The following is a 24,346-nucleotide window of genomic DNA, read 5'->3' as shown; positions in this document are numbered from 1 at the left end:
TCTTCTGTGTTCTGTGCAGGCCTCTCCTCGGACGTGGAGGAGGGGACCCCACTGCAGGGGCAGCCGGTGCTTTGTGGTCGTGCCGGGGCGGCTCTGCCCCACAGCGCTTCGTGCAGATGCCAACGGAACCAGGACGTACCGCAGGAAGTCACTGAGAGCCGGGTAGGGTGGTCCGCGCACGTAATGAATCACCGGCAGACTAAGATCGTCCAGCAAAAAAATATTGCTTTATTGGATCTATTTCCTAAGCACAGACAGCGGACACGAATACCAAACGTCTCCTCTCCTTAGGACAGCCTACTGAGAAGTGTTCCATGCGAGTCCTGGGGCGCTAACTGCGGGCTGCGGTCTGGGCTACGGGCGGGGCAGCAGCCTGGGAGAAGCAGGGTCAGGTCTACGAGGAGCCATGCACCGTCGCCCGTGACAGTTGTGTGCAAATGCTACAGATGTGGCTTTCGGGGCCGTGTCCTTTCTGGGAGTCAGACAGGAGTAAGACATAACCGCACTGAAGAGCAGTTTTAAAATCATCGTTCCTGTGGGAGAGCGTTCTCTACCGTGACGCTATGTTTCGTTATTGTAACTTACGACCTCCGCCGGCGGGTGCAATGCAGGCATGTTCCATGAGGGGGCATGAATTCCTAAGGCACAATTATTAGGTTAGCCAATTAGACCATGCTTTTTGGTTACGTGGAACAACAGGTCACTGCTAGTAACAACGTGTAATAAGCTGTTAATTGCACAAACGCAGTAGTAAAGCTTACACCAACCTATCCGTTAACAGTAACTAGTCGGAAAACATACTACAGTCGCTGCATGTTAAAACGTTTTTGGTAATCGTTGTCTTAGATGAAGCAGAGATATAAGGCTTCTGTGAAGTAATAATCTTACGGCTGAACAAATATATTACACTCCTCTTGTGATGTTATTTACAGTGACTTTCCCACCTGCCGTTTGGTAGCATCCGGGCATTGAGAACACACGTCTCCTGGCTTTCTAAAGTGCTCGGCTGACGGCACGAGACGACGAAGGCCCGCTGGAGGGACGTGGGCCCCGGTACACGCAGCTGAAAAGCCAGGCTTTGTCTTAGATGCACCTTCCGGAACGGACGCTGGTTACTGCTGCTGACACGGCAGCCCTCGCTGGGCAAAGACCGGACGTCACCGCCTCTGTCGTCATTATTTGTACTTAAATATGTGCCAAATCTGTACATACATGCAAACGCAAGAGCTGTCGTGGGGCAGACAGACTTCTCTTTTCGTCCAGCAACCTATCTTGTGCTATCACCTTACTCGCACTACGCTCAAAGCCAGATTAAAAACAAAACCCTAGCATGCTACAATTAACGATCCTATGGTTCCAGTAACACGGGGGAGGGGGCAGGTGACGAGAGCGAGGACAAAGCAGATCTCTACGATGCACCGAATGGGGCAACAGATTGCACGCTGCAGCCCGAGGAAAGCCGAGAAAAAAAGCAGGAAGCACGTGTGAGGTATTGCTCACAATGCCTACCTAGCTTGCCAGTATTCTCCTAATTTATACAAGAGAAAGCCTCAGGATGAAGTGTCTTTATAGCTTCTGCTCCTACAAATACTCTCCTGGTAGCAGACTCAGGGCTCCCCCGTGGCGCCCCGATGCTGGGGTCTGTGTAATAAGGCACTTCCAGCACTGGAGTCCCCCCGTGGGAGGCGTGCCCCTTTCGGTCTTGACACGGGAGGAGTGGCCCGTCCCACCAGCCGCTGGGCGGCTTCTGTGAGCGGACGATGCAAATCTTCACGAAGCCGGGGGTCTGACCGGCACCAGGGCTCTGCTCAGTTTACTTGAAGTCCTGGTGCCGAAGCTCAACGGTCAGCGGCCGAGTCGACACCACGCGGCTTCGGAGCGAGTTCCGTGTCGCCAGCTACGATCAGATGTTGGTGCTGGAGAGATCGTTCCGGATTATCTCATTTACTGCAAGAAAACACAACGGAGAAATCATTAGGGAAACGCTGCTCTGCCCAGAAGCGTATGTAAGAACCAGAAATCCCATCAGCCATGCTTTCGGCGAGTCACGTGGAGCCCGTGACCGGGGGGCGGGGGGGGGGGGTGTCTCTGGGCGGGATGGAATTCCTTCCTGCTCCCCACCGCGGGCCTGGGGTGCCCTGAGCCGGCAGCACACAGCTGCCCGGGACCCGGCTCCACGACTCCAGGGGCCGGCGGTGGTCGGGTTACCGCTCTAGTCCAGAAGCACGGTTGCGAACCGGCCCCGCGACGGCGGGCTCCGGGAGAGGCGCCAGGCGCCGGTCCGGGTGCCGTGAGCACGTCTTCTCCGGGCAGGAGCGCACAGCTGGCGTCTCCACGGGAAGAGGTGGAGGCACCCCCGCGAAGTCCATGCTCGGAGAACCCCCCCCTCCTTGCTCTCGTCGTCGGACAGGCCACGTCCGAGAGGAGGGCCGACCACGGGGCGGCCTGGGCCTCCCTTTGTTTGTGGCTCTTCCTCCATTTTTGTTTCCTCGTCCGTGTCCACTATCAGCGTGTGGTTTTTGGCAGCAGGAGAGGAAATGAGCGAAGCTGGCAAAGGCCATCGTGAGCGAGCTGCACAACATCCCTCTCTCCACCCCGTGACCGGCCCCCAGGCAGGGGACGCGTCCCCACGGCCCACTTTGCCAAGAGAACTGGGGGGTGGGGAGCACACGCTCACGTCACGGAACTGCCCGGGCTTCCCTTTGCCGCCCAGATAAATTCCGCGTGTTTCTGCAAAGGCCCCAGCGTGTCCGAGGGCGGCTTCCTGCAGCCGGCAGCTGGCACACCTGTCATCACCCCCACCCCTCCCCTAAATGCCCTTTCGACACCCCTACTATTGTTAAGAACAACAATAATAAAACGGGGTTGGGGGAACCAGGAACCGTGTCATATGGGTGCTGATAACAGCCCGGCTTCACAGGCGGGAGCCTGCCCGCGAAGCCCCAGGCCACCAGCTCTTCCCGAAGGTGCAGCCCGGGCTCAGACCCAGGGCCATGGCGTCCCACACTGTGCCCAGGCCCACCCGCGGCCTGCAAGGGGGCCGCCTATGGGGCGGGGGGGGGGGGGGGATGAGTCACTTAATGCAAACACCAGAAGCACAGCAGGCCAGAGTGGGCGCCAGGCCAGCATGCCTGCAGAGGACACATCTGCCGGGGACACGGACGTGATGCACGAGCCACACCTTCTCTGAAGATGGCACTGACCTTCAGGCACAAAACACCGGAGGGGCCGTGGCTCACGCCGGGCGAGTGACTCTTCCCAGCCGCTAATGAGGCCCGGCTGCTCAGGCCAGCTCTCAGGACAACACCCGTCCCTGGAGCGTCCCAGGGGTCAGCCACGCGCAGTTTCTCTGCGACACCCTGGCCGCCCAGCTTTGCGAGGCCCGCTAGAGAGCACTGAGAAGCGCGCGGCCGAGGCACCTGGGAAGGCAGGGCGAGGTGCTCCCCGCTTCCGCCGCCCGGACAACACGGCCTCCCCCATCACTTGACCCCGAGACTGCCCTGCGCTCCCAAGGTCCCAGGTGCCACGGGCCCCTGAGCACGGACACAAGGGCCTGGGCCACCAGCGACAGTTCCCCTCCGCCTCCCGCTTCACTTGCCGGGCCTTCTGTTTCGAGAGGCGCGCGTCCGGCTGGTATTTTGCAGAAGAGCGTGACACAGAAGAACATTCGCACAGAGAAGGATGACGAGCACGAGCTTCCTCGGGGCCCTGCCTTGGCGCGGAGAAGGTCCTCCTGCCACTCGCGTGTCTCCGGACCACGCGGGGCAGGCGGGACACCCTCAGCACGGCAGGAAGCCGCGTGCGGAAAGCCCAGCCCCGCGGTGGCAGCTGGCAGAGGCGGCGACCGCCACCCCCCCACAGAGCACGTCGCCACGGCCGGCGTGGCACCGGGCACTTTAGAAGTCCAAAAGTCTCAGATCCTCCTACGCTGACCGGGCCCGTGGGCCCAGGAGCCCTTCCTGACCCAATTTCGGATGGAAGTCTGGGGGGCGTCCGTGGCGACGTCTGGGCTCCGGGCCCAGCAGGTGATGGCACGGTGGGACGGGGGTGTCCGGCCCCCACGTGCCTGCCTGGGTTGGGGGCTGCAACACTCAGCCATGACAGCTTGTGCAGACCCGGCCTCCTGGACAGGACGCCCTGAGGGACGGGCCAGACTCGTCAGTTACACACACGGGGGTTTGGGTGTCACTGCTCCTTCCAATGCCAAGGACAGCGAAGTCTCAGACCAGAGATGCGACCCGAGTGAGATCGCTGACCAGGTGGGGGGGAAGCTCTCAGGGGCAATAATGACCGGGAAGTCGGGGCGTTCTGAGGGGCTATAGTGACGGAGATGTGAGGGAGCCAGACAAAGAAAAAAAGACGGAATCTGCGGGGGCCTGATGGTTAATAACGAGGGAAAATGTGGGGCAAGTCACAGGGGTAATAATGCCAGGGAACGTGGGAAGGTAGAGGGAGTGATAATGACGGGAAAGTGTGAGGGTCTGAGGGGGAATAATGATGGGGAACGTGGGGAGGTCTGAGGGGTAACTGTATCGGGGAAGTTGGGGAGGTCTGAGGGGTAACGGTGACGGGGCATTTCAGAAGGTCCGAGGGGTAATAATGGCAGGGAAACGTCAGGAGGGCTGAGGGGCAATCCTATCTGGGAACGTGGGGACGTCTGACGGGTAATAAGGACGACCAATAGAAGGGAGGCTGAAGCGAAGAAGCCACGAGTCTTCTAGTTCGCCCGGGCTACACAGAGCACAGGAAAAACAACACCTGTGTGACACGACAAAAGGGGAAGCAGCCTCAGAAGCGGGCTTCCCCTTGCTGCCCACCGGGTCACCTGAACCTTGAAGGGGGAGCCCGAGGTGGGTGGGGGTGGGGAAATCACTCAGCGCATCCTGAGCGGCCCAGGGACCTGGCGGAGCGCGTCACGGCCCTCTGTCCTGGCACCTGCCCCCACCCAGGCTGGCAGGAGGGTCTCGGGGGGGCTGGGAGGGCCGTGCTCCTGGTCCGTCACTGGCGTCCGTGGGCTTCTGAGAAGTCACCGGCCCCGCCTGCCTCCCAGCAACGGCCGGCCGGAAGCGAGCGGTCGTCCGATGCCCCCGTCCTCCAGGCCCGGCAGCGTCGAGCAGCGTCACGGCGCGGCAGGCGCCTTAGCGCCGCGCTCAGGACCCACGCGCACGCGCCAACGCCCTCCGGACCTGCCCCGAGGTCCCCTCGGGAGCGCACGGGGCAGCCGCAGCTGACAGAAGGGGCAGGTGGACCAGGTGCCCCGCACAGCTCGGCCGCACAACTGAGGGCGGGACGACGGCACAGCCGCGCTGTTTCACAGTCTGTGCCTTGGCCTTGCGGGGAAAGCCACGCTGGCTCCTGCTCCCAGACGGACCTCAGGCAGGGCCCGGGCGCTCCGAGGGCCGGGTTGGGGACGAGAACGCGGGGTCCGTCTCCCCCGGCCTCGCCCCGGCCACGGCCTCCCACTTGTCTTCCGTGAGGTCACGGTGCCGAGGCCCCGTGAGTCCACGGCCGCCCCCAGGGGCTTGTGCTGGTGACTTTGGGGGCGGTTTTCCCTCGGTCACGGTTTCCTACAGTGTCTCCTCTCTGCTGACGGTTTCCATCTTCTTATTCAGCTTTTCCACCGACACGCAGGGTTTTTTCTCTGTGCAAGTGTTTTGCACTGCAGGTGACATGTGACCCTCACAGCTTGTCAGACGCCTAAAAGAGGAACCTTTGCTGTGCTTAGCGTCGGATGTCCCTGCAGCAGGATGTGGTGAGCTGTTATGCCACAATTTAATTTAATGAGAAAGGTTTTTCCCCTCGTATTTAAGTTTTCTCTCAAGCGCTCCCCAGGTGGAAACTACTGTTTTTTTTCCTGAAACTTCTGTGGCAGTTTGAATTCTTGTTTGACTCTGGGATACGTGTGCAGGATACACACACACACACCCGAGTCACCTTGATGCGCAGGTCTGAGACGGAGTAAAAAGAAAATTCGTGTTTTTCTAACATTTAAAGTCTAAAATGTACACAGCACAGGCAAGCGCGCTCACCTCTGCTCACGTTATCTGTCCACAGTCACTGGAACCTTCCGGCAACACACACAGATCTCGCGGTGATTTACAAATAAGCTCGCAAAGTAATCAGTGAAGGGTCCTTTCTAAAGTAAAATTTTTGTATTTTCATCTAACGAGTTTCCTTTTCAACACCATTTTGAAAAAAAACGGACTTTACAGCCTCGTGCTGTAGTGAAATGGCCTCAGTTTACCCCTGTTGCGCGTCTGTCGGGCTCTCCTGAGACGACATGACCGAAGGGGGCGGCGAGGGTCCGAACCTCACTGAACGTGTTTTCCTCCTTGACGCCTCGCTTATAAGCCCAGTTTCCCCCCTTTTCGGAATTCCTGGTTTTCGAAAGCGGCCAAGGATCTCAATCAGAATGTCAGGAACCAGCGTGGGGCAGGTCGGCCCCGCACGTAGGCGGCCCCCCGCTCCCCACACACACGCACGCGCACCGTTGCCGTCCCCCGCACAGTCCCAGGAGGGAGGGGAGGCAGACGCCGCAGTCGCAGGTTTGGAAGCAGAGAGTGGGAGGGAGGCTCGGCAAGTGGCCACGGCGGCCCTCGGGCTCACGGGTGAGGAGCTCCACCAGCCCAGGGTCCGTGCCCGAGCCCGCCAGGCCCCCTCCTCCCAGCCTGGCCTCCACTCTGCCCCTGCCCCTGGTCCCCTCTGTGCCCGCAGGGCTGCGCGGGGCTCAGAACCCGGCGTGAAGGGTGGGGAAGGGCCGAAGGCAGGGCCGCGTTCCCCTCTTCCGCGGCTTCTCTTAAAACACCACCCCCCAGGGGCGCCATGCACACAGACGTGGCATTCTGTTCCGTTTGTGCTAAAAACACCTACTTTTTTTCATTCATTTCTCCTGTACTAGCTGTTCCGTGCCTTGAAAAAAGAAAAAAAACTTTTTTTTTCAAGGAGGAGAAGAAGCAAGCGACCGGAGGAACCAGGAACCACTCGGTGTCTGTACGGCCACCAATTTTCCACTGCATCGTCAGAACGAACACCGCACATCAGCATTTCCTTTGCTCTGAAACAAACAGCAAAGGGAACTGGCCGCCCTCAACCCGATCACACAGATATCAAAGCCAGAGGTTTGCTGACACGCCGTATGGGAAACTTCATTCAGAAATCCCAGCGGCGTGGCACGGTGGTTCCAGGCGCCACACGGACGGTCTGCCGGAGGCCCTGACACGACGCCGCCCGCCTGACACGGGCCCCGCTCTCGCCGCGTGCGCCCACTCGACCGGGTTTAAGTCTGTTTTTCTGATGTGACGGCCCAGCACAGCCGCCCGCTGTCAACACACCTTGCCTGCCCGTGGGGGCCTCTCTCGGCCTCTGAGGCAGCTTGCTCACCGCCGGCCTGGGGAGGAGGGTGCCGTCCATCTTTTCGGCCCCCACACTTCCTCCGCGACAGCCCTCCTTCCTACCCCGAGGGAAGAAGTGATGGTGTGTGCGTCTGTGCTTGACTTTAAGTAACAGGGGCTTGGAAGTGATGACGGCACCCTAAGACTAGAAAGGAGACCCGGGGTCCTGACAGTGTGTCCTTAGATCCTAAGAACCAGAGGACGTTGTGCGAGCAGAGTTAAAACAGAAACAGACTCTGGGAGGGAAAGCAATCCCCAGAAAGTGACAGAAACGTCCCAGCATCTCGGCGGTGCTTGTTCTGAAAGGCGGCCCGACCCCTGTTGTGCGGGGTGGGGGGTGCCCGGGGCCGCGAATGAAGCCACTTCAAAGCCAACAACTCCTCGTGGTCCCACGATTCTCTAACTTTCTCAGAACTCAAGTCCCTTCACGTGATTGCCGCACCATTTAAGCGCCGGGTCAGAGATTCATGAACGGAGGCCTGTGGCCTTCCCCGGAAAACCTGACGTGAGCCCTTTGCGCCCCAGACACTCGCTCTCGGGGCGGACGCAGCAGCGGGAGGGCCGGAGGAAGATGACCTGGGTCCTGTTCTCACCCTGCCCCTGCGCCTGACTGGAGCCTGAGGGTCTCCTCCGTGACAAGGGGGCTTGGCCGAGACCCCTCTTTGCCCTCTGAGTCGGGGATGCCGTGATCACGCCGAACGGAGAAACCAACCTCCCGGATGGAGTTGCGCGTGCCGAGCGTAAGACAGGCGTGAACCGCACAGCACCCTCCCCAGCCCTCTGGGAGGTGGATGTTATTATCGTTCTTCGAAGACGGGCCCAGAGAGGGCAGGGGACGCTCCAGGCCTCACACGGCATCGTCAGCGGCCTGAGCGACGGCCTCCTTGGGGACAGGCTCTCCAGGCTGGCTTTCTGAACGGCAGAGGGACGCGTCGACGTGCCCAGTGCGTGCTCGGCCAGCCTGCTTCCACAGCCGACGTGCCGCAGGACTGGCACTTTCTGGTGAACGTTCAGTTTCCTGTCCGTGGGAAGAGTGGACTTTCGGGCACGTCAGCGGAGGCCTGGGCTAGGCCACGCTGCACGCGCGCTCAGAGACCCACCACGGTGCCGAGAGGCGGGGGTCATTTCCGTGTGTTGAGTTTCAGTGTTTCCTGCACAGCGTGTGCATTCTTTAGAGGATCAGAGCACCTCTCTGTGTAGGCGTGTCGTGGGCTAACGCAAACACGGGCCGCACGCCCCGTGTCTGTCACAGAGCGCCGACAGCCCCGGACGCAGCCCTGAGTGTCACCCGGGGCAAGACAACTGAACGGACGCCCCCGGGCTGCCCCTGCCTGGCCCCACAGGCCTGGGACCGTGGGCGGGGTTCTCTGTCCCCTCTCTCTGGCAGGAACCCACCCATCAGGGTCGTGGGGCCCACGTGCGGGGCTTCGGGGAGGGGGGACACGGGAGAGGTGGGTGTCCACACAGACACTGGGCCGACTTCCTCGGGAGCTGGGTTTGGGCCTCGGGAGTAAGAAATCCAGTTCGGCAACGTTCCCCCAGCCACACGGCATCATCTTTGCTTTAAAAAAGTTCAGTGAGGGGCGCCTGGGTGGCGCAGTCGGTTGAGCGTCCGACTTCAGCTCAGGTCACGATCTCGCGGTCCGTGAGTTCGAGCCCCGCGTCGGGCTCTGGGCTGACGGCTCGGAGCCTGGAGCCTGTTTCCGATTCTGTGTCTCCCTCTCTCTCTGCCCCTCCCGTTCATGCTCTGTCTCTCTCTGTCTCAAAAATAAATAAACGTTAAAAAAAATTAAAAAAAAAAGTTCAGTGAAGATGGCGAAGGGTTATACTTCACAAGTAACACTCTTGCGTCTGCTGTTTGAAAAAAATATCGGTTGCGTCGGTACTCGTTAACTGGATCACGTAAAACACGTTTTTAAAGCATCTTCCTCCTTTCCGATAGTGAGGTTAGTTCTGCTAAGGAGACAGTTGTCCCGTGAAGTTTTAAACATTCAGAGTCAGCCTGGCAGGGCCACTGTTCCTTTTTCATTTCTGGTTTGACGACAGGCCACAATGCCACTTTTTCACGAAGAGGACGACTTTTCAAAAGCCATCGCTGTCCTTTAAACACAAGCCACGTGGGAAACAAACAGGCCGGAAGGACCCACACAGGATTAAGTTCTGGGCGCAGGTCCTGTGGCCACAGCGGCACCGTCTCGTCCCGTGGGCCCGCTCGAAGCTCACGGCCAAATTAAGTACCGCGTGTAAAGAAACGTACAAGGGTGGTTGGTACGCGCTTACTCAGTTTTTTCTGAGGGACAGCAAAATGCGTGCCCTTCATCAGAGACATTTTTATTTTTAAGGGAGAGCCAAAATAGCTTTGTGAGGAGCAAAACAAAACAGGAAGGCCGTTTTCCCCATTCCTATAACTAAAAGATAATTTTAAAAAGTATTTGCTAACTTTCCCAGAAAATACACCGTTAGCTAAAGTTAGTGCTGTAACCCGAGAGGATGATAATTTAGCCAGACAGCAGTGCAACCAGAAATATCGCTGGCCAGGTAGTGTCTGCCGTGCGAACCTTTACACGGCCAGTGGTTCTGGGACGCGGAGGCCACCGGACGCAAATCCTAACGAGCGCGCGGGTCCCCGCTGCCGAGACCTTCCGTGCGGAGGGCGTGAACCACGCGGTCGGTGGCCTGCTGGACACACAGTGTTCACATGCACCACTGCACAGACGTAGCCAGACCTCCTTGGTGATCGAAAGCATTATGGCAGGTGTGGGCAGTGCGTGAAAACGTCACGATAAAAGCCACCGCTTGGAAAGGTAGGAGCAGAGAAGAACACGCTTTTGTCCCCCCCCCCCTCCCCAAGCACGGGTGGGCGCTGAAGAAAGCTGGAGCCGTCTCTCGTGCGGGGTTTTAATTTCTTAAAAGAGGCAGCGTCTTACAAAGTCCGCCGTCCCTACCTCCTCGTTCACCGGCGGGCACTCCGTCCGTGGCCTGGTGTGGACGGCGGGCTCAGCGTCCATGCGGCCCCACCTGGCGTGGCCGGTGCTGTCCCCGGCCCCGCACGGCCTCGGGCGAGAGCAGGTGCCCTTCTGCAGGACTGTCACAACCATGGCAATTCTGAAAATGCAGAGTTGCAACATCACCGAAGTCCTGTTTTACTTTTCTGACTTTTTTCAAAGACGCTTTGTGAGGCGGTGGAAAATGAGGCCGTCTCTCAAGTTTCATTAAAAAGTAAGTTCCCGTGTTACCTCGGGTGTCCTGGACCCATTTCAGCCTTCACTTATTTTTATCTTTTTAATCATAATAAGCCACTGCCACGGGGCCTGCTATTTTTGGAAGGAGGGACCGGGACGGCGAAGTCTGAGTGACAACAAGTCACGGTTTTAATAAAACATGACCCTCCCGACTGCGTGTGGGGCTGGCACCGGCAGATACTATTGTCACACGGGACTGTCAGCCATTAAAACAGAATAATTTTCCTGCCTTCAGTGCCTGCTTCCTTATTTAGCCCGAATACTCCAGATAATGCGAACGCCCGTGTGGAAACTCCAGCCTCCGTGGGGACCGGGCCGGCCACGTGACTGGGGGGTTCCGCGGGCGTGCGGCGGGCATATGCTCCCCTATCACCTGGCCCATTTTTGTCTCCACGCCAAACTCACCCCACAGTCGCTCCTGGGGATCACTAAACCACAAGCGTTTTTCCAGGGCTTTCTTTGTGCTGCTAGAAAACACATTCCCCCGAAATATACAATTTGTATTCACGCAGAATTAACAGAAATGAAAAAATAAAAGACCAAAAAGGCTCCCTTTAATTAAAAAATAACAACGTGAAGTGGACTGAGAGAGGCAGAGAGACGGTCGGGCTGCTGCCTCCTGTCTCCCTGCCCGGGGACACGAGTCGGTGTCCTCGACACAAAAGGCGCTAACGAACCAAGTGGCTCCCGACCCTTTGTGGGCATCGGCAGCGTCCACACGACGGTGCACCGGCTGGGCCTCGGCAGGCCGCACCAGACCGCCCGCCGGCCGGGCACAGGCCAAGCGCCCTCCACGCGCCTGGCAGCTGCCGGGTTTGGTCAGAAGAGGCTGCTCATCACGGAGGCAGAGGAAAGGCTCAAGCCCACCTGTTCCTGGCTTCACGGGAAGTGAAACCACACCTTGTCGGTTAATGTGAGTGTGAAGTAAATCCTCACCTTACCAGAGAATCATGAGTAATTCTGTCAGGCGGGGCTGCCCTGCTGTAATCACGTAAGAAAGTGGTCGCTTAAACGGCCGTCTGTACCTGCGGGATGGCAGGCGGCAGACACGAGGTCCAGGACCCGGGTCCCTGTGATCTCAGCAACGACCACTACGGGGCAGAGAAGGAACAGAGTGCCGTGTCCTGGCCGCCCCGAGTGTGGACCCGGGTGAGGGCCCTGGGGACCCACCGTACTATTTATCATATCTTGCACATGTCTGAAACTTTGGTAATTACACACCAACACCGTCTTCAGAGGCAAGCTAGAGCCCGGGAGAAGCCGGTGACTGTCGGTCAGCCTAGGCCTGACTGCGGTCAGCCTAGGCGCCTCGCCTGCTACCTGGGGAAGCTGCTGGGCGGCCGAGCCCATCCCACGGCGGTGCCCACCCCCAGCGATGTCCTCTGCCCCAAGACACCTTTTCACCCTGCCACCCGGGACGCCCGCGTCCCGCTCCTGGCTCTCCTGGCCCCCCGGGGGAGGGCCACCTGCTGCCACTCCCGTGCTCATGGGCCCCATTGGTCTGAGCCCACCTTGAGGGTAGGAATTGTTCCTGTGAGTATTGAGAAAACCGACCAGCAGCAAAGCCGGCTTCTTTATTCTGTGAAGATCTGAACAGAAAAATCGCAGAACGCAGGAAGAAAACCGTGTGCAAAACCGAGCTGGTAAGTTCCTCTCAGAGATTCTGTGTGTGGAAGAGACAACCGAACTGAGAGGGAGCGGTCACCAAATACAGCCCAGGGAACAGGCCCCTGGTCTGGAGGACATATTGACCCTGGAGTGGAAAAACACCCAAGATTGAATTTTTGTATTGATTATCTGATTATTAATCTTTATAGAAGCTATTCCAACACTGCACATAATGAGTAATTCATCACAGTATATTAGGTGCCATGGAAGCTGCATTCAGTATAAAGGGCCATTAAGTTTCTTGTAATTGCCCATTACTGGAGCTTTCGTTAGTTCTAAATCAAATCAGCAGGACCGGCATGTATGCGCTCTAATTGACTTTATGTAATAACCGCGCGCCCCTGGTCCACCAAGAGGAGCGGTCTGGCTGTGTCACCGCGCTCCCGAAGACCACTTCTCGGCCTGAGGCCTCGGGTGGAACCGCCGTTTCCCACCCTCCTCGAAAGGACAGACCCAAGCCGTCACCCGAACGCGGGAAGGACACGGGGGGGCCCGGGGAAGCACCCCGCCTGGGTCTGCAGCTTTCTCAGAGCTGCTTTCCGGGGAGAGTCTAGCCGCTCCGAACTCCCAACGGAACCCAAGCCTGGAGACGGGTCACGTCCTTCAGAGGCCCACACATCTGCAGCTGTCCACAGGGAGCAGACACAGGACAGGTTACAACCTGTTACAACCCAGCCCGTCTCACTCTCCTGAAAAGTCCTCCCAAAACCATCTCTCGGTCCCCAGACTCAAGGCAAGCGCGCGGTCATTAGCGGTCCGGCAGCTTGGCTTTGTCTTCTCGAACCGCTACCGCTATTTCAACTGTGACTATCGTCAGCTGCCTGACCTCCTCTGCCCACTCCCCTCTAATTTTCGAGGAGCCAGAGAACCGAGGTGTGCGTGTGTTCTGAAGGCCCTGCGATGCCGGAACAGAGTGAGGAATCTGCAAATATTGTTTGTTATGTCCTCTTTTGAAAGTTGAACGGATCCTCTGCGTGAGTTTCCAGGAGACTGAGCGAGAGCTAAGTAACAGTCTCACCGGAGGCTTCTGGGCATTTATTGCTCAGGCCGGGCCGACGTCACCGCCCAGCCACGTGGCGGGCTCGCGTCTGCCGGGTTTCTTCCTTTTGGTGGGGCTATGAGCCATCCATTTGCAAAATCTGGCATTAACTCTCTCTCTGTTTATCTACATTGGCTTCCGAAGAAGCCTTACATATGTCCTCAAAAGGAGGCAACGTGCAGAGAACGAGCTATTTAGAAATATGTGTGCACAATAGATGTTAGCTCAGACTGAAGGGGCTCTGTATCGGGTGTGAGTAACTTTACGGCAAAGCAGTGTCTGAGCTTTCCCCGGGGTCTTGACAGTCTGTGGCCATTTCCACAACAAAGAGCTACACGGACTAGCCGGAGGAAGTGGACAGGTCCAGGGTCCCGGGCACAGTGCAGGCCTAGGCGCCCGAGGTCAGCCCCTCCACCACGGCTCCACCTTCCCCACAAGCGGCCAGAGGTCTGGCCACGCTTCCACGCACCCATCTGAGTGCTGACTTCAGGAAGCCCTGCTCAAGTGGAGGTCACCGATGCAACGGTGACCAGAGCTGCTCTAAGAGTCCCCCGAGTGTCTGCAAAGATGCTCCCGGTGCCCAGGGCCCTGCTCCTTGCAGCTCGGGACACTGAGGGGTGCCGGGAAGAAACCGCCCAGAGGGTTGTGCGTCCTGAAGCTCTCCTCACCTTCCCAGCCTTTAATGAATGTGCTGGATGCCGTCTGCTCAGCAAGGCCCACACTCCAGGCCCCAGCTCCTCCCAGCGCAGAGGGGCCTCCTCCCAGCTGCGCCCTGGGGGCAGGTAGGAGCCGTGCCGGTGCCCGGCCACCCCCTCCGGCTCCCCAACGCCAGGCTCTGCCGACCTAGCAGGGCGGCAGCTGGGGACGGCTCCAGGCCGCGTGCACTGGGCCCCGCTGCCCACCTGGCCTTGAAAACACAGAAACAGGAAGCAGAACAGAGGAGGAAGCGGCAGGCCAGGGAAGGGCCGATTCTGGTAAAAGGCTCGCTTGAAAGCCCAGGTCAAAAGGCACCCCCAGGGAGCCTGCCACGCCTCCGGGGAAATGCTCACCAAAGTGATCAATCACCCAGTTTCCATCCGTATGTCTCCGTGCCATACTTCATTCCGCCCTATCGGGACAGGAAGCTGCACGCAGGATGGAAAGCTGGCACTTGGTCCCGTGGAAACCACCGTTTCCATCTCCGAGAGTGACAGAGCATCAACACCGTGGTTAACGGGTGATGAGAGATAAGGACCAGGGGAGCAGAGGGCGGGTGCGGCCGCTCTGCGCACTTTCCAGCGTTTGGACAAAGTTCGCAACGACAGTCCGACGCGTGCTTCCCACGCTTTTAATCCAGACAAACACTCGATGAGCGGCCAGACCTTGACAAGCAGGTTTTGGGCGCTTTTCTTAAATTCAAGTGCGTAAAAAAAATGTGGGCGTGCCACTCTCCCAGCCCCAGCACTGCAAGCTGTCCTGTGGCTTTATCAAGTGTGGCCGCAGACACCCCCGCCGAAGCCAGAGCGAGCCCGCCGCTGACGGGCAGGCCGCGCGGCCCAGCGCCACCGCCCTCCCTCCGTCCACCGCCCTTCTGCTGTCCAGCCATCTGCCAAGAGGAAATAACTTCGCTGTGCTGGGAGTCTGGGAATCCCAGAAAACAATCTTAAATCCACAAAAATAATTGAAGTTTGCTTCTACTGAGCCACTTGGTTCCATTCTGATTTTTATTACAATGTCAACAAGAGTTTAATTTGTTTTAAAGTTTAGGTTCTTAAATCTGAGTGATATACGGTAGTTTACGGCTTGCTGGCAACAGCTACCGTGGAAAAAAAAAAGCAAAGTGCAAATAAAGGCGACTCGAGGTTTGACACCGTGAAGGCGGGGAGGTGTGCCAAGAGCAGCAGGCACAGCACGGCCTTCCCCACCCGGGACGCAGCCGTGCCGCGGCCAGGGGCACGCTCCCTGTTCCCCGATCTCGTTTGGGGATGGCAATTCAGGGGAAATGTCCCGAAATGCAATTTCTCACGCGAAACGTTCTCAGATGCCGGCTAGGGCCGTAACGGCGCCACCGTCTTATCTGGAGTCCCTTCTGGAAACCGGTTCCAGCACAAGCCCGAGAGGGGCCGGTGGGGGAGAAAGGTCTGCCCCACCCAGAGGGTCCCGGCGCAGGCAGCGCCGAGCCCGTGGACTTCTCAGAGCCACCCCGACGGGGAACCCATCGTGATGCGGACCGCCGGCCGAGACCTGCCCCCGGTTTCCAGCCCAGCTGTCTCTGGGCCACGGCTCTCAGCCCCATCAGAACCATCTGCCCGTGTCAGGGGCAGAAAGGACAGAGGGGCTGGACAACAAGGCTTTCCCCAGGGTCTTGACAGGTCTGCAGCCATTTCCACAACAAAGAGCTACACGGGCTAGCCGGAGGAGTGGACAGGTCCGGGGGCCCGGGCTTCTTCCTTTTGGTTTGAAGGGTGCTGCCCAAGTGCGGGTCCCACTTTGGGCTCTCAGGCCCAGCTGCCCGCTCTGAGTGACCAGCCAAGGCCCCAGGGGGCAGCCAGGCTCCCCTACATCTGTGTGGCCAGACGGTGTCTCTGTGGCACATTCCCCCTTCCCCCCTGCGGTGGACTCGGGCTAGAGCCAGACCCCAGGCAAATCACAGGCGTTTCTGGACGCCGCCGAGGGCCATCAACTGCCACTGTCCTCCAGGCCCACTTCCTGCCGTATCTAAACTAACAGCAGCTGTGGGGCCTGATAGGGCCGAGTGCTGGGGAAGCCTGCACCCTTGGGTGGGAGAGAGGACGGCCGGGGGGCTGATAACGCCGCCCCCAGGCCCGATGACTGCATCCTGCACTGTCTGCCCCATTTCAGAACAAAAGAACACCGGCCGCTGGCTCTGCAGCGACAGCGTGCGCCCAGGGCGGGGAGTGGTCTGGCTGACTCGGCCCATTGTGCGCAGTATCAGGCTCTGATTAGCCGGGGTCCCCTGGGCCCGATAAGGGCGGATGTTTCAGAAAGGAACAGGCCTTCTTTGTTCTGCAGTGTGTGTGAGTGTCCGCGTTATAATCTGCAAGAAAGGAAGAACCCTGCTTCAAAATTCAAGCAGAGAAAGGTACGGGGACTCCCAGCTCCGTGCACCCACCCGACACGGAAACCGATGGACAGGCTGCATGCCCGACGGCGGGAAACCGAGGACGCCGCCACGAGGCAACCAACAGAGCGGCCCCTGGTACCACTCACTGGCCGTGTCTCCCAAAAGGTCCCTACGTCGGCTAAATGGGGGATAACGGGGAAGCACACGCAGTTTTGCACCCCCCGAGAAATTCGACCGCCAGCATTGTGTTTATGCCACATACAAACAAATTGTCTCCCAGCTGTCCTTAAGAAAGGAGTCCGAGGACCGTACGTGTTCCACAAAGGAAAAACCGTACGTGACACACACAAGCCTTCAGCTTCAAAAGAGCCGTTCTGCCTCTGGCATCGAGTGTCTTAACAAACGTGGGTGACTTTGGAAGGAAGCTCCTTAAGCCCCGTAACAGATGCAGACCTAAAGCCATCCCTGGAGGTCTGGCTCTTCTGGACACGTTCACACGGACGGAGCCACGTAACAGGGGGTGTTTGTGTCCAGCTTTTTTGACTCGGCCTGTGTTTTCCGGGTGCCCCACGCCGGAGTGTGCGTTAGCACGTCAATCCTCCTTCTGGCTGAGTGACACCCCATCGTCTGGTTGTGACATGCCTTTCCCGTCTGTGGTCCAGGGGCTGGACACTCGGTCGTCTCAGACGTTCGGGCGTTATAAATAACGCTGCTGAGAACATCTGCACGCAAGGCCTTGTGTGGACGTCGGTGCTGACTTCTCGTGGGCAGATACTGAAGCGTGGAACGGATGGGCCACGGGACACAACTGTGCTCCCGTTTCCTCTGCCTTTTCCCAAGTGTGCCGCAGCCATTCTTGCTTATTAGACTCCCTCCACTGGGTACAAAATCACCTCCGTGTCGGTGTCACGGCTGCCCTCCCCGATGACTGACGACGTTGAGCATATCTGCACGTGCTCATTGGCCATTCACACGTCTACTTAAATCTTAGATGCCAGTTTTTGTCTAGGCTGTCTTCTTATTGTTGAGATAAGACTTCTGGTACGTTCTGGATACGAGCCCTCGATCAGATATGTATTTTGCAACTATATTCTTTAGTCAATTGTTTGTCTTCTCATTTTCTGAATAGTTCTTTCGAAGCAGAATAAAATTTGCATTTTGATGGGGTCTCATTTGCCCATTTTTAGATATTGGACTATGTTTTTTGGTATCATATCTAAAAAATCTTTGCCTAATCTAAGGTCTTGAAGATTTTTCTCTTACGTTATTTACTACGTGTTTATCGTTTTAGCTTGTACATTTAATTCCAGGATCCATTTTGAGATTTTTGTGTACGGTATGAGGCTAAAGGTGCAAGTTCACTCTTTTGCACGTGGATATCAATTCTTCTGGTGTCATTTGTTAAAAAGGCTATCCTTTGCCCCAGTTAAATGGCTCGGCATTTTTGTTAAAAATCAACTTACCATAAATGTAGGGATTTCTTATCTCTAAATTCTGTTCCGTTGACCTGTATGTCTTACGCCAGTGCCACACTGTCTTCATCATTGTAGCTTTATAGTAAATTTTGAATCGGGAAGCGTGGGTCCCACTCCGTTCTGTGTTTTTAAAATTGTTTTGGCTACTCTGGATCTGTGAAGTTCCGTATGAATTTTGGGATCATTCTGTCATCTGTCATGTTACTGAAAAAAAGCAAAACCAAATACCTGCTAGAATTTTGATAGGGATTGCACTGATTCCATAAATCAATTCCATTCATTCCACTGTGATGAGAATTAATCCTTTAAAATTTACTAAGGCTCGTTGTATGAATAGAAAAGGTACCCTGGAGAATGTTCCACCCACATTCCACTCTGTTGAGTGTTCTATCCACGTCTTCTGGGTCAAGCTGGTTGACAGCACTGTTCAATTGTTCTACATCCTTCCTGATTTTTTGTCTAGTTATTCTCTCCATCACTGACAGTAGTGTGGTGAGGTCTCCAGCCATTATTTTCGTCTTTCCATTTATCCCTTTAAATCTACCAATTTTTGTTTCGTGTTTTATGTGGGCGTTTTCAGGTGCAAATATATTTAAAATTATTGTATCTTCTTGCTCAATTTACATTTCACTCGTTATAAATTGTCCCTTTTTGTCTCCATCAACATTTTCTTTCATTTTTTTCAAGTTTATTTGTTTTAAGGGGGGTTGCAAAGAGAGAGGAAGAGGGTGACAATCCCAGGCAGCATGGAGCCTGACGCGGGGCTTGAACTCACGAACCATGAGATGGTGACCTGAGCCCAAATCAAGAGTCAGACGTAACTGACTGAGCCACCCAGGCGCCTCGACATTTTCTTTGGTCTTAAATTGATTTTGTCTCCAAATCTCTTTTGGTCACTATTTGCTTGGTATATCTTTTCCATCCTTTCAACCTATTTGTGCCTTTAAATCTAAAGTATGTCGTCTGTAGACAGCACATAATTGGGTCCTGCTTTGTTTTCTTTTCCCTAATCCAGTCTGACAAACTTCACCTTTTTATTGGAGTATTTAGTTCATTTAAATTTAATGTAATTTTGTTGTAGGAATTACATTTGCCATTTTGTTGTTTGTTTTCCATGTCTTGGGGGGGGGGGGTTGTTTGTTGTTTTTCTTGTTTCTATGACCTTTCATTACAACCTTCATTTGTGTTGAATATGTTTTCTAATGTATCACTTCAATGCTTTTTTTGTTTGGTTTGGCTTGGTTTCATTTACGGTGTAAATTTTTCAACTAGTTTTTTTTGTGGCTCTTCTAGAGATTATAATATACAGCTTAACTTAAAGCCTTCCAGTTCAGTCTAATATGAACTTATTCCTAATAACATAGAGAACCTTTGCTTTGATATAGCTTCCTTCCCTACCATTCCCTTTCTGTTATTGTCACACAAATGACACCTTTATATAAGCCAATCAGAATAGTCTTGTAATTTTTGTTTTATGTATTTTCTTTTAAACAAGTTTGGAGAAGAAAAGAGTTTTGAAATACGTATGCTGTCTTTTTAATTTGTCTACAAAATTACTTTTTACCAAGCGCGTGTATCTGAGTTGCCAACAGCCGAGAGGACTGCCTTCAAAACGTCTCCTAGGTCAGGTCTGCTGGCAACAAAATATCCACATCGTTGCTTACCCAAGAACAGTTTTATTTCCCCATTAAAAAAATTTTTTTTAATGTTTATTTATTTTTTGAGAGAGACAGAGACACAGCAGGAGCAGGGGAGGGGCACAGAGAGGGGGAGACAGAATCCGAAACAGGCTCCAGGCTCTGAGCTGTCAGCATAGAGACTGACGCGGGGCTCGAACTCACAAACCATGAGATCATGACCTGAGCCGAAGTCGGACGCCCAACCGACTGAGCCACCCGGGCGCCCCATTTCTCCTTCAGTTTTAAAGCTAGATCTGCTAGCTATTGACTTCTTGGTCAATGGTCTTTTCCTCTGTGACCTCTGCAATTGCTAGTGAGAAGTCAGCCGCTACTCTTGTTGAGGACTCCGTGTCCCTGGGGACTTGTTTCTCTCCTGTTGGTTTCAGGATTGTGTCTTTCCCTTTGACTTTCGACAGTCTGATTATAATGGGCTTAGCTGTATTTCTTTGGATTTATTCTACTTGGAATTTGTTGGGTTTTTTTGTTTTGTTTTGTTTTGGGATATGTACAATGGTTTTCATCAAATCTGGGGAGATTTGGGCCATTATCTCTTCATATATTTTTCCTACCCCTTTCTTTCTCTCTCCCGTCTTTCTTGATTCTCAGTATGCCTATTTACATGTTCTATGGTTTCCCACACATTCATTTTCCTTTTTTCTTTCTATTCCTCAGACTGGATAATCTATAGACATTTCTTCAAGTTCGTTGACTCTTTTTCTCTGCCAATTCCAATCTGCCTCTGAGCCTCTCTAATGAACTTTTCGTTTGAGTTATCGTACTCTGCAAGGCGAGAATGTCTACTTGGTTCTTCAAAAAACTTTTAATCTCGTTATGGATAATCTCTATTTGCTGAGATGCTGTTGTCATACTTTCTTATTTAAACATAGTTTCCTTTAGTTCTTTGAACAGATCTCCAGCCACTGACTTAAAGCCCTTGCTGCTAAGTCCAACAGCTGAGCCCTCTCAGGGACACTGTCTAGTCTGGTGCGTTGTTTCTTCCCCGTCTGTATGGGACATATTTTCAAGTTTCTTTCCAGGTTTCGTAATGTTTTAGTTGAAAACTGGGCATTACAGATAACGTATTGGAGGAACTTTGGAAATAGATTCCTCCGTCAATAGGGTTTGCTCTTTATTTCCCCCTTCCCTTGCTGCTGTGTATTTGATGACTTTTCTGGGCGGATTCTGTGGATCCTGTATTCTCTGTAATGTGTGGCTACTAAGTTCTCTATTCCTCTTTGAAAACCATGTTTTTATCTTGAAGCCCGGCTTCCCAAGGGTCACCCTCAGGTTAGCAGGGTTAATGGTCAGTCGGGAGGTTTCTTTAAATGCCTTACGTCTCCACCTTCTGTTGATGAGATCGAACTGCAGGCAATCCCCAAGTCAGCCTCAGCATCCACTTGGCTTCCGCACAGGGTCTCCAGGCCAGCCTGCGGCGAACGACCCGGTCCTTTCTTTCCCCGGGTCTTTCCTGAGCATGTGCGCGTCTGTGTGCACACGTGCGGTCTCCCGGTCCCCGGGAATATGTCGGGGCTTGTTGACCCCGCTGCGGTCACCTAGTGTGGCCGGTCTCCCGCTGGCCCCGGTTGAGATCCCAGCCTGGGCAATCTCCCACAAGCGTGAGTCTAGCCGTCCGTGTTTTCCATCATGGCCCGGGAAGACGACCCTTCCAGGGAGCTTCGCCACCAGTCGAGACACTGTTTGCGCTTCGGGGCAGGGTGTTCACCGAGCCCCACAGAGGCCAACGTCCTTCACGGTCTGTGAAGCTGCTGTCTTTCCACAGCTATGCTCCAAGGAGCTGGGGAAGGCGGGATGGGAGTAGCCCCCGCTTACACCATCACAGACCCACTCTTCTTCGTGGGTCCGTTTTTTCTCGAGTAAATGCTTTTCAGTTTGTTCCGCCTCTTCGGTGAACTTCCAGATTGTGAAATGATTGATTTGGTAGTTCTGTCAGTATTTTTGTTGCTTTCTTTGGGAGTGCTGACTGCGTGAGGCCCTCTCTCCAACACTCTGCAAGTCCTGTCTGTCTTGGCATCGTTTCCGAGCTCTCAAAAGGTGCCTCCGGCGAGAACCAGAGGTTCTCCGATGAAGACACACCACGGTCCTCCTGGGTTTGCAAGGCCCCCTCACGCTTGCAAGCCAGACTTTTAAGCAGGACGCTTCAAATGTCACACGTCTAGTGGGCGGAGATACTCATAACAGAGCCGACCCTGGTAAAGAGGCTGCACTTACACCACAGCTGGCAGATCCCCGTGGTGCTCCTGGCCTGTCACTTGTTCGGTGTGATGTGAGCACATTAACCGACCCGTCCGCGAGCCCCGTCTCCCCTGCCGAGTGCGGCCAACACTGGCACTTCCGGCCACGGGTCTGTTCCAAGGCTGAAGATGTGAACTGAGAGAACGTATGCAAACAGTCTGAAAAGCGCCAAAGGCCGTGCTGTTACTGGCACGTGGGTTCTCTGTTGACAATGATGCGTCAGCTCGGTCGGGACGACTTTCTCAGTTCCGACGGGAAGAATGTTGCTACAATTCCAAGCATCCGTGTTCTTCTCTGCCTGAACGTGACGGACACCCGTGAGCCAGTGACTCAGTGTTCCTTAGGGATCCGTAGGTGAGAATACACTTTTCTGTCAGGAAGATCGCTTAAAAGCGTCCGTGCCCAGCCGTCTCTTTGCCTGCAGCTCCAGGGGCAGGAGAGCCCAGCGCCCGGCCCGCGTTACAGAAGAGTCTGGCTGCTCTTACAAAAACACAGTTGTCCGACAGATGTAGACAGAGCCCTCCGCTGCCCTGGTCACCACCCTCCCCAAAGAGACGCCAGGCCCTGATGGTCGATCACCAACCGTGCCTTTTGAATGTGGCTATTATGCTCTTAAATGCTTTGCCTCACAGCTTCACGCTCCGGTGACGCGGCACAGTGGCGTGCTATTCGCAGGCTCACGGATCTGAAGGTATCTGTAAAGAGTGCTCATTCTCAAGTAGGAAAGCGCCTCGAGCCTCAGAGAAACAAAAGGCACGGAGCCCAGGCCCGAGTCGTACAACCCGATCTGTGGCAGAGACAAAGCCATTTAAAGAACTCTCAGAAAGGTGCCCTGCTCTCTGCAGGAGGAAGTCAGAAAGAACCAGCATGGCAGTCGTGAAATGCTCGTCCACGCACACTCTGCGACTACTCAGAGCTTGCCCGTGACAGAGGACAAAAGCACCACGAGCACGTCCCACGCTGCCCACAAGCACAGTCACGTCTGGGCATCAGCTGGCGGGTCCTCTGCGCTCCTGCCGTAAGTAGCTGGAAGGCTGCTGAGCTCCATGGCGGTCTTGGGCTCTTCCCTTTGCTTTCCTTCTCCAACTCTATTTCTTCATCTCAAGTTAACACTAAGAGGGAAACGAGCTAAGGCCCGTGACGGCGAGGAGAGGCGGAAACATCACTGACGGCAATCCCACGGATCCCCCTCCAAGTACACAGAAAGCAGGCAGACTCTAGAACGATGTCGTCATCAGAAACAAGATAACTCAAAGCACTCCATGCTTCTAGGTAACGTCTATGCCAGGTAAGAATGGAGGAAAGTGCCCGGAACCTCACCGACACCGAAGCTCCGACGTCCCACGCGCTGAAGGGCCCCTTGCCCGCCTGGCCCCGCGGCACGTCGGAAGGAGCAGATGCTCTGACGTCACGGCCCGACGGATTACGGGCTGGGTGCCGGTCTCTGTCCGCACGCTACTTCTAGAGGGCCTTCCTCAGCAGGCCTCCCGGTCCCCCTGCTCTCTTTCCCCTCTTCCTTCGTGGAGGCCCGGCCTCCTGACCACTGCTGCCCTGGGGGTCGGCCGCAGCAGGTTCCCAAGGGGAAGCACACACCTTCTGAGACAGCAGAAACACGGGGCTGGGGCGCTGCCCACGTCCACTTGAGAGACCCTCGTCACACTGACCAACAGTCTCTGCTAGCTGCCGGGTCACACTTCGGTTTATCTGGACAAAGGCTAAAATATTTACACCAACGTCTGCGTATCTGACCCCCACGAGGCGCACCGTCCCTTGACGCACAGCTCCGTGCACACACGGACCGAGGGCCCCGCGAGGAGTGCGCGCGGGTCGGAAAAGCCTGCCACGGCCCTTTGAGGCGCTCCGGTACCTGGAAGTGACCAGTTAGAGGCTCTGCTTCTTGGGTCAGCAGCTTCAGGCCAGGCCTGGGGGACTCACTTCTGCGCTGGGAGAGCCCTCTGCGGGGTCTCCAGAGAACCCATTCTCAGAGCCTGCAACCCACCAACAGCAGACCCTGTCTCCAGTGGCGTGGGGCGTAATTTTTACGCCTCGAGACTCCGAGGTGCACATCCACGTGCATGAAGGACTGACTCTAATGAATCACTTGTGTGGCTGAATCCATTCTTCTACCCATCACGCAGTAGCCGCCGTCCACAGTATTAACGACTCGCGTGTTTGATCACCGTGATACAGACTCTTTCCATCACGAATGGAATGGGGGAGGCCCCAGCCTTGGGTGCCAAGCCAGGTCAGTAAAACTTTCCATGAGGAAAGATTCTGTTCTCTCCCAGAGCAGCTTGGGCTGAGGGAAGAGGGGGGAGCAGAGCAGGGGACGCACGGCCCAGACTCGGGCAGACACGATCCTGGCCGCCTGGTCCACCTGCTTGTTGTTTTAATGACATGGAGACTTCTGGAAGGCTGAGCGCTGCTGGCGGGGACTGAAAGGGCCGATTGTGGCTGAGGCTGCAGGGCGGGCGGGGTGACAACGGGGGCGAAGGCGCAGACACACCAACGCCTCGGGAGCAAGCGCGTCAGCAG

At 55.6% G+C, this 24,346-nt stretch overlaps 1 protein-coding gene across 6 annotated transcripts in view; it reads right to left on the bottom strand.

Moving 5' to 3' along the window:
* Window positions 1-208: 208 nt before the first annotated feature.
* NFATC1 (nuclear factor of activated T cells 1) overlaps window positions 209-24,346 on the bottom strand; it is a 105,351-nt gene continuing 81,213 nt past the window's right edge. For all 6 annotated transcript variants that reach the window (XR_006294030.1, XM_043559126.1, XM_043559124.1 and 3 more), the window contains one exon: window positions 209-1,947. Coding sequence is in view for 5 of the 6 variants with exons in the window: in XM_043559126.1 (XP_043415061.1) it covers window positions 1,904-1,947 (44 nt within the window). In the remaining variant the exon portion in view is untranslated. The remainder of the gene's footprint in view (window positions 1,948-24,346) is intronic.

The sequence above is a fragment of the Prionailurus bengalensis genome, chromosome D3, assembly GCF_016509475.1.
Source record: "Prionailurus bengalensis isolate Pbe53 chromosome D3, Fcat_Pben_1.1_paternal_pri, whole genome shotgun sequence".
Taxonomy (NCBI): Eukaryota; Metazoa; Chordata; class Mammalia; order Carnivora; family Felidae; genus Prionailurus; species Prionailurus bengalensis.
Note: the sequence above shows the minus strand (reverse complement) of the source record. Positions and strands in the feature narration are given on the sequence as shown.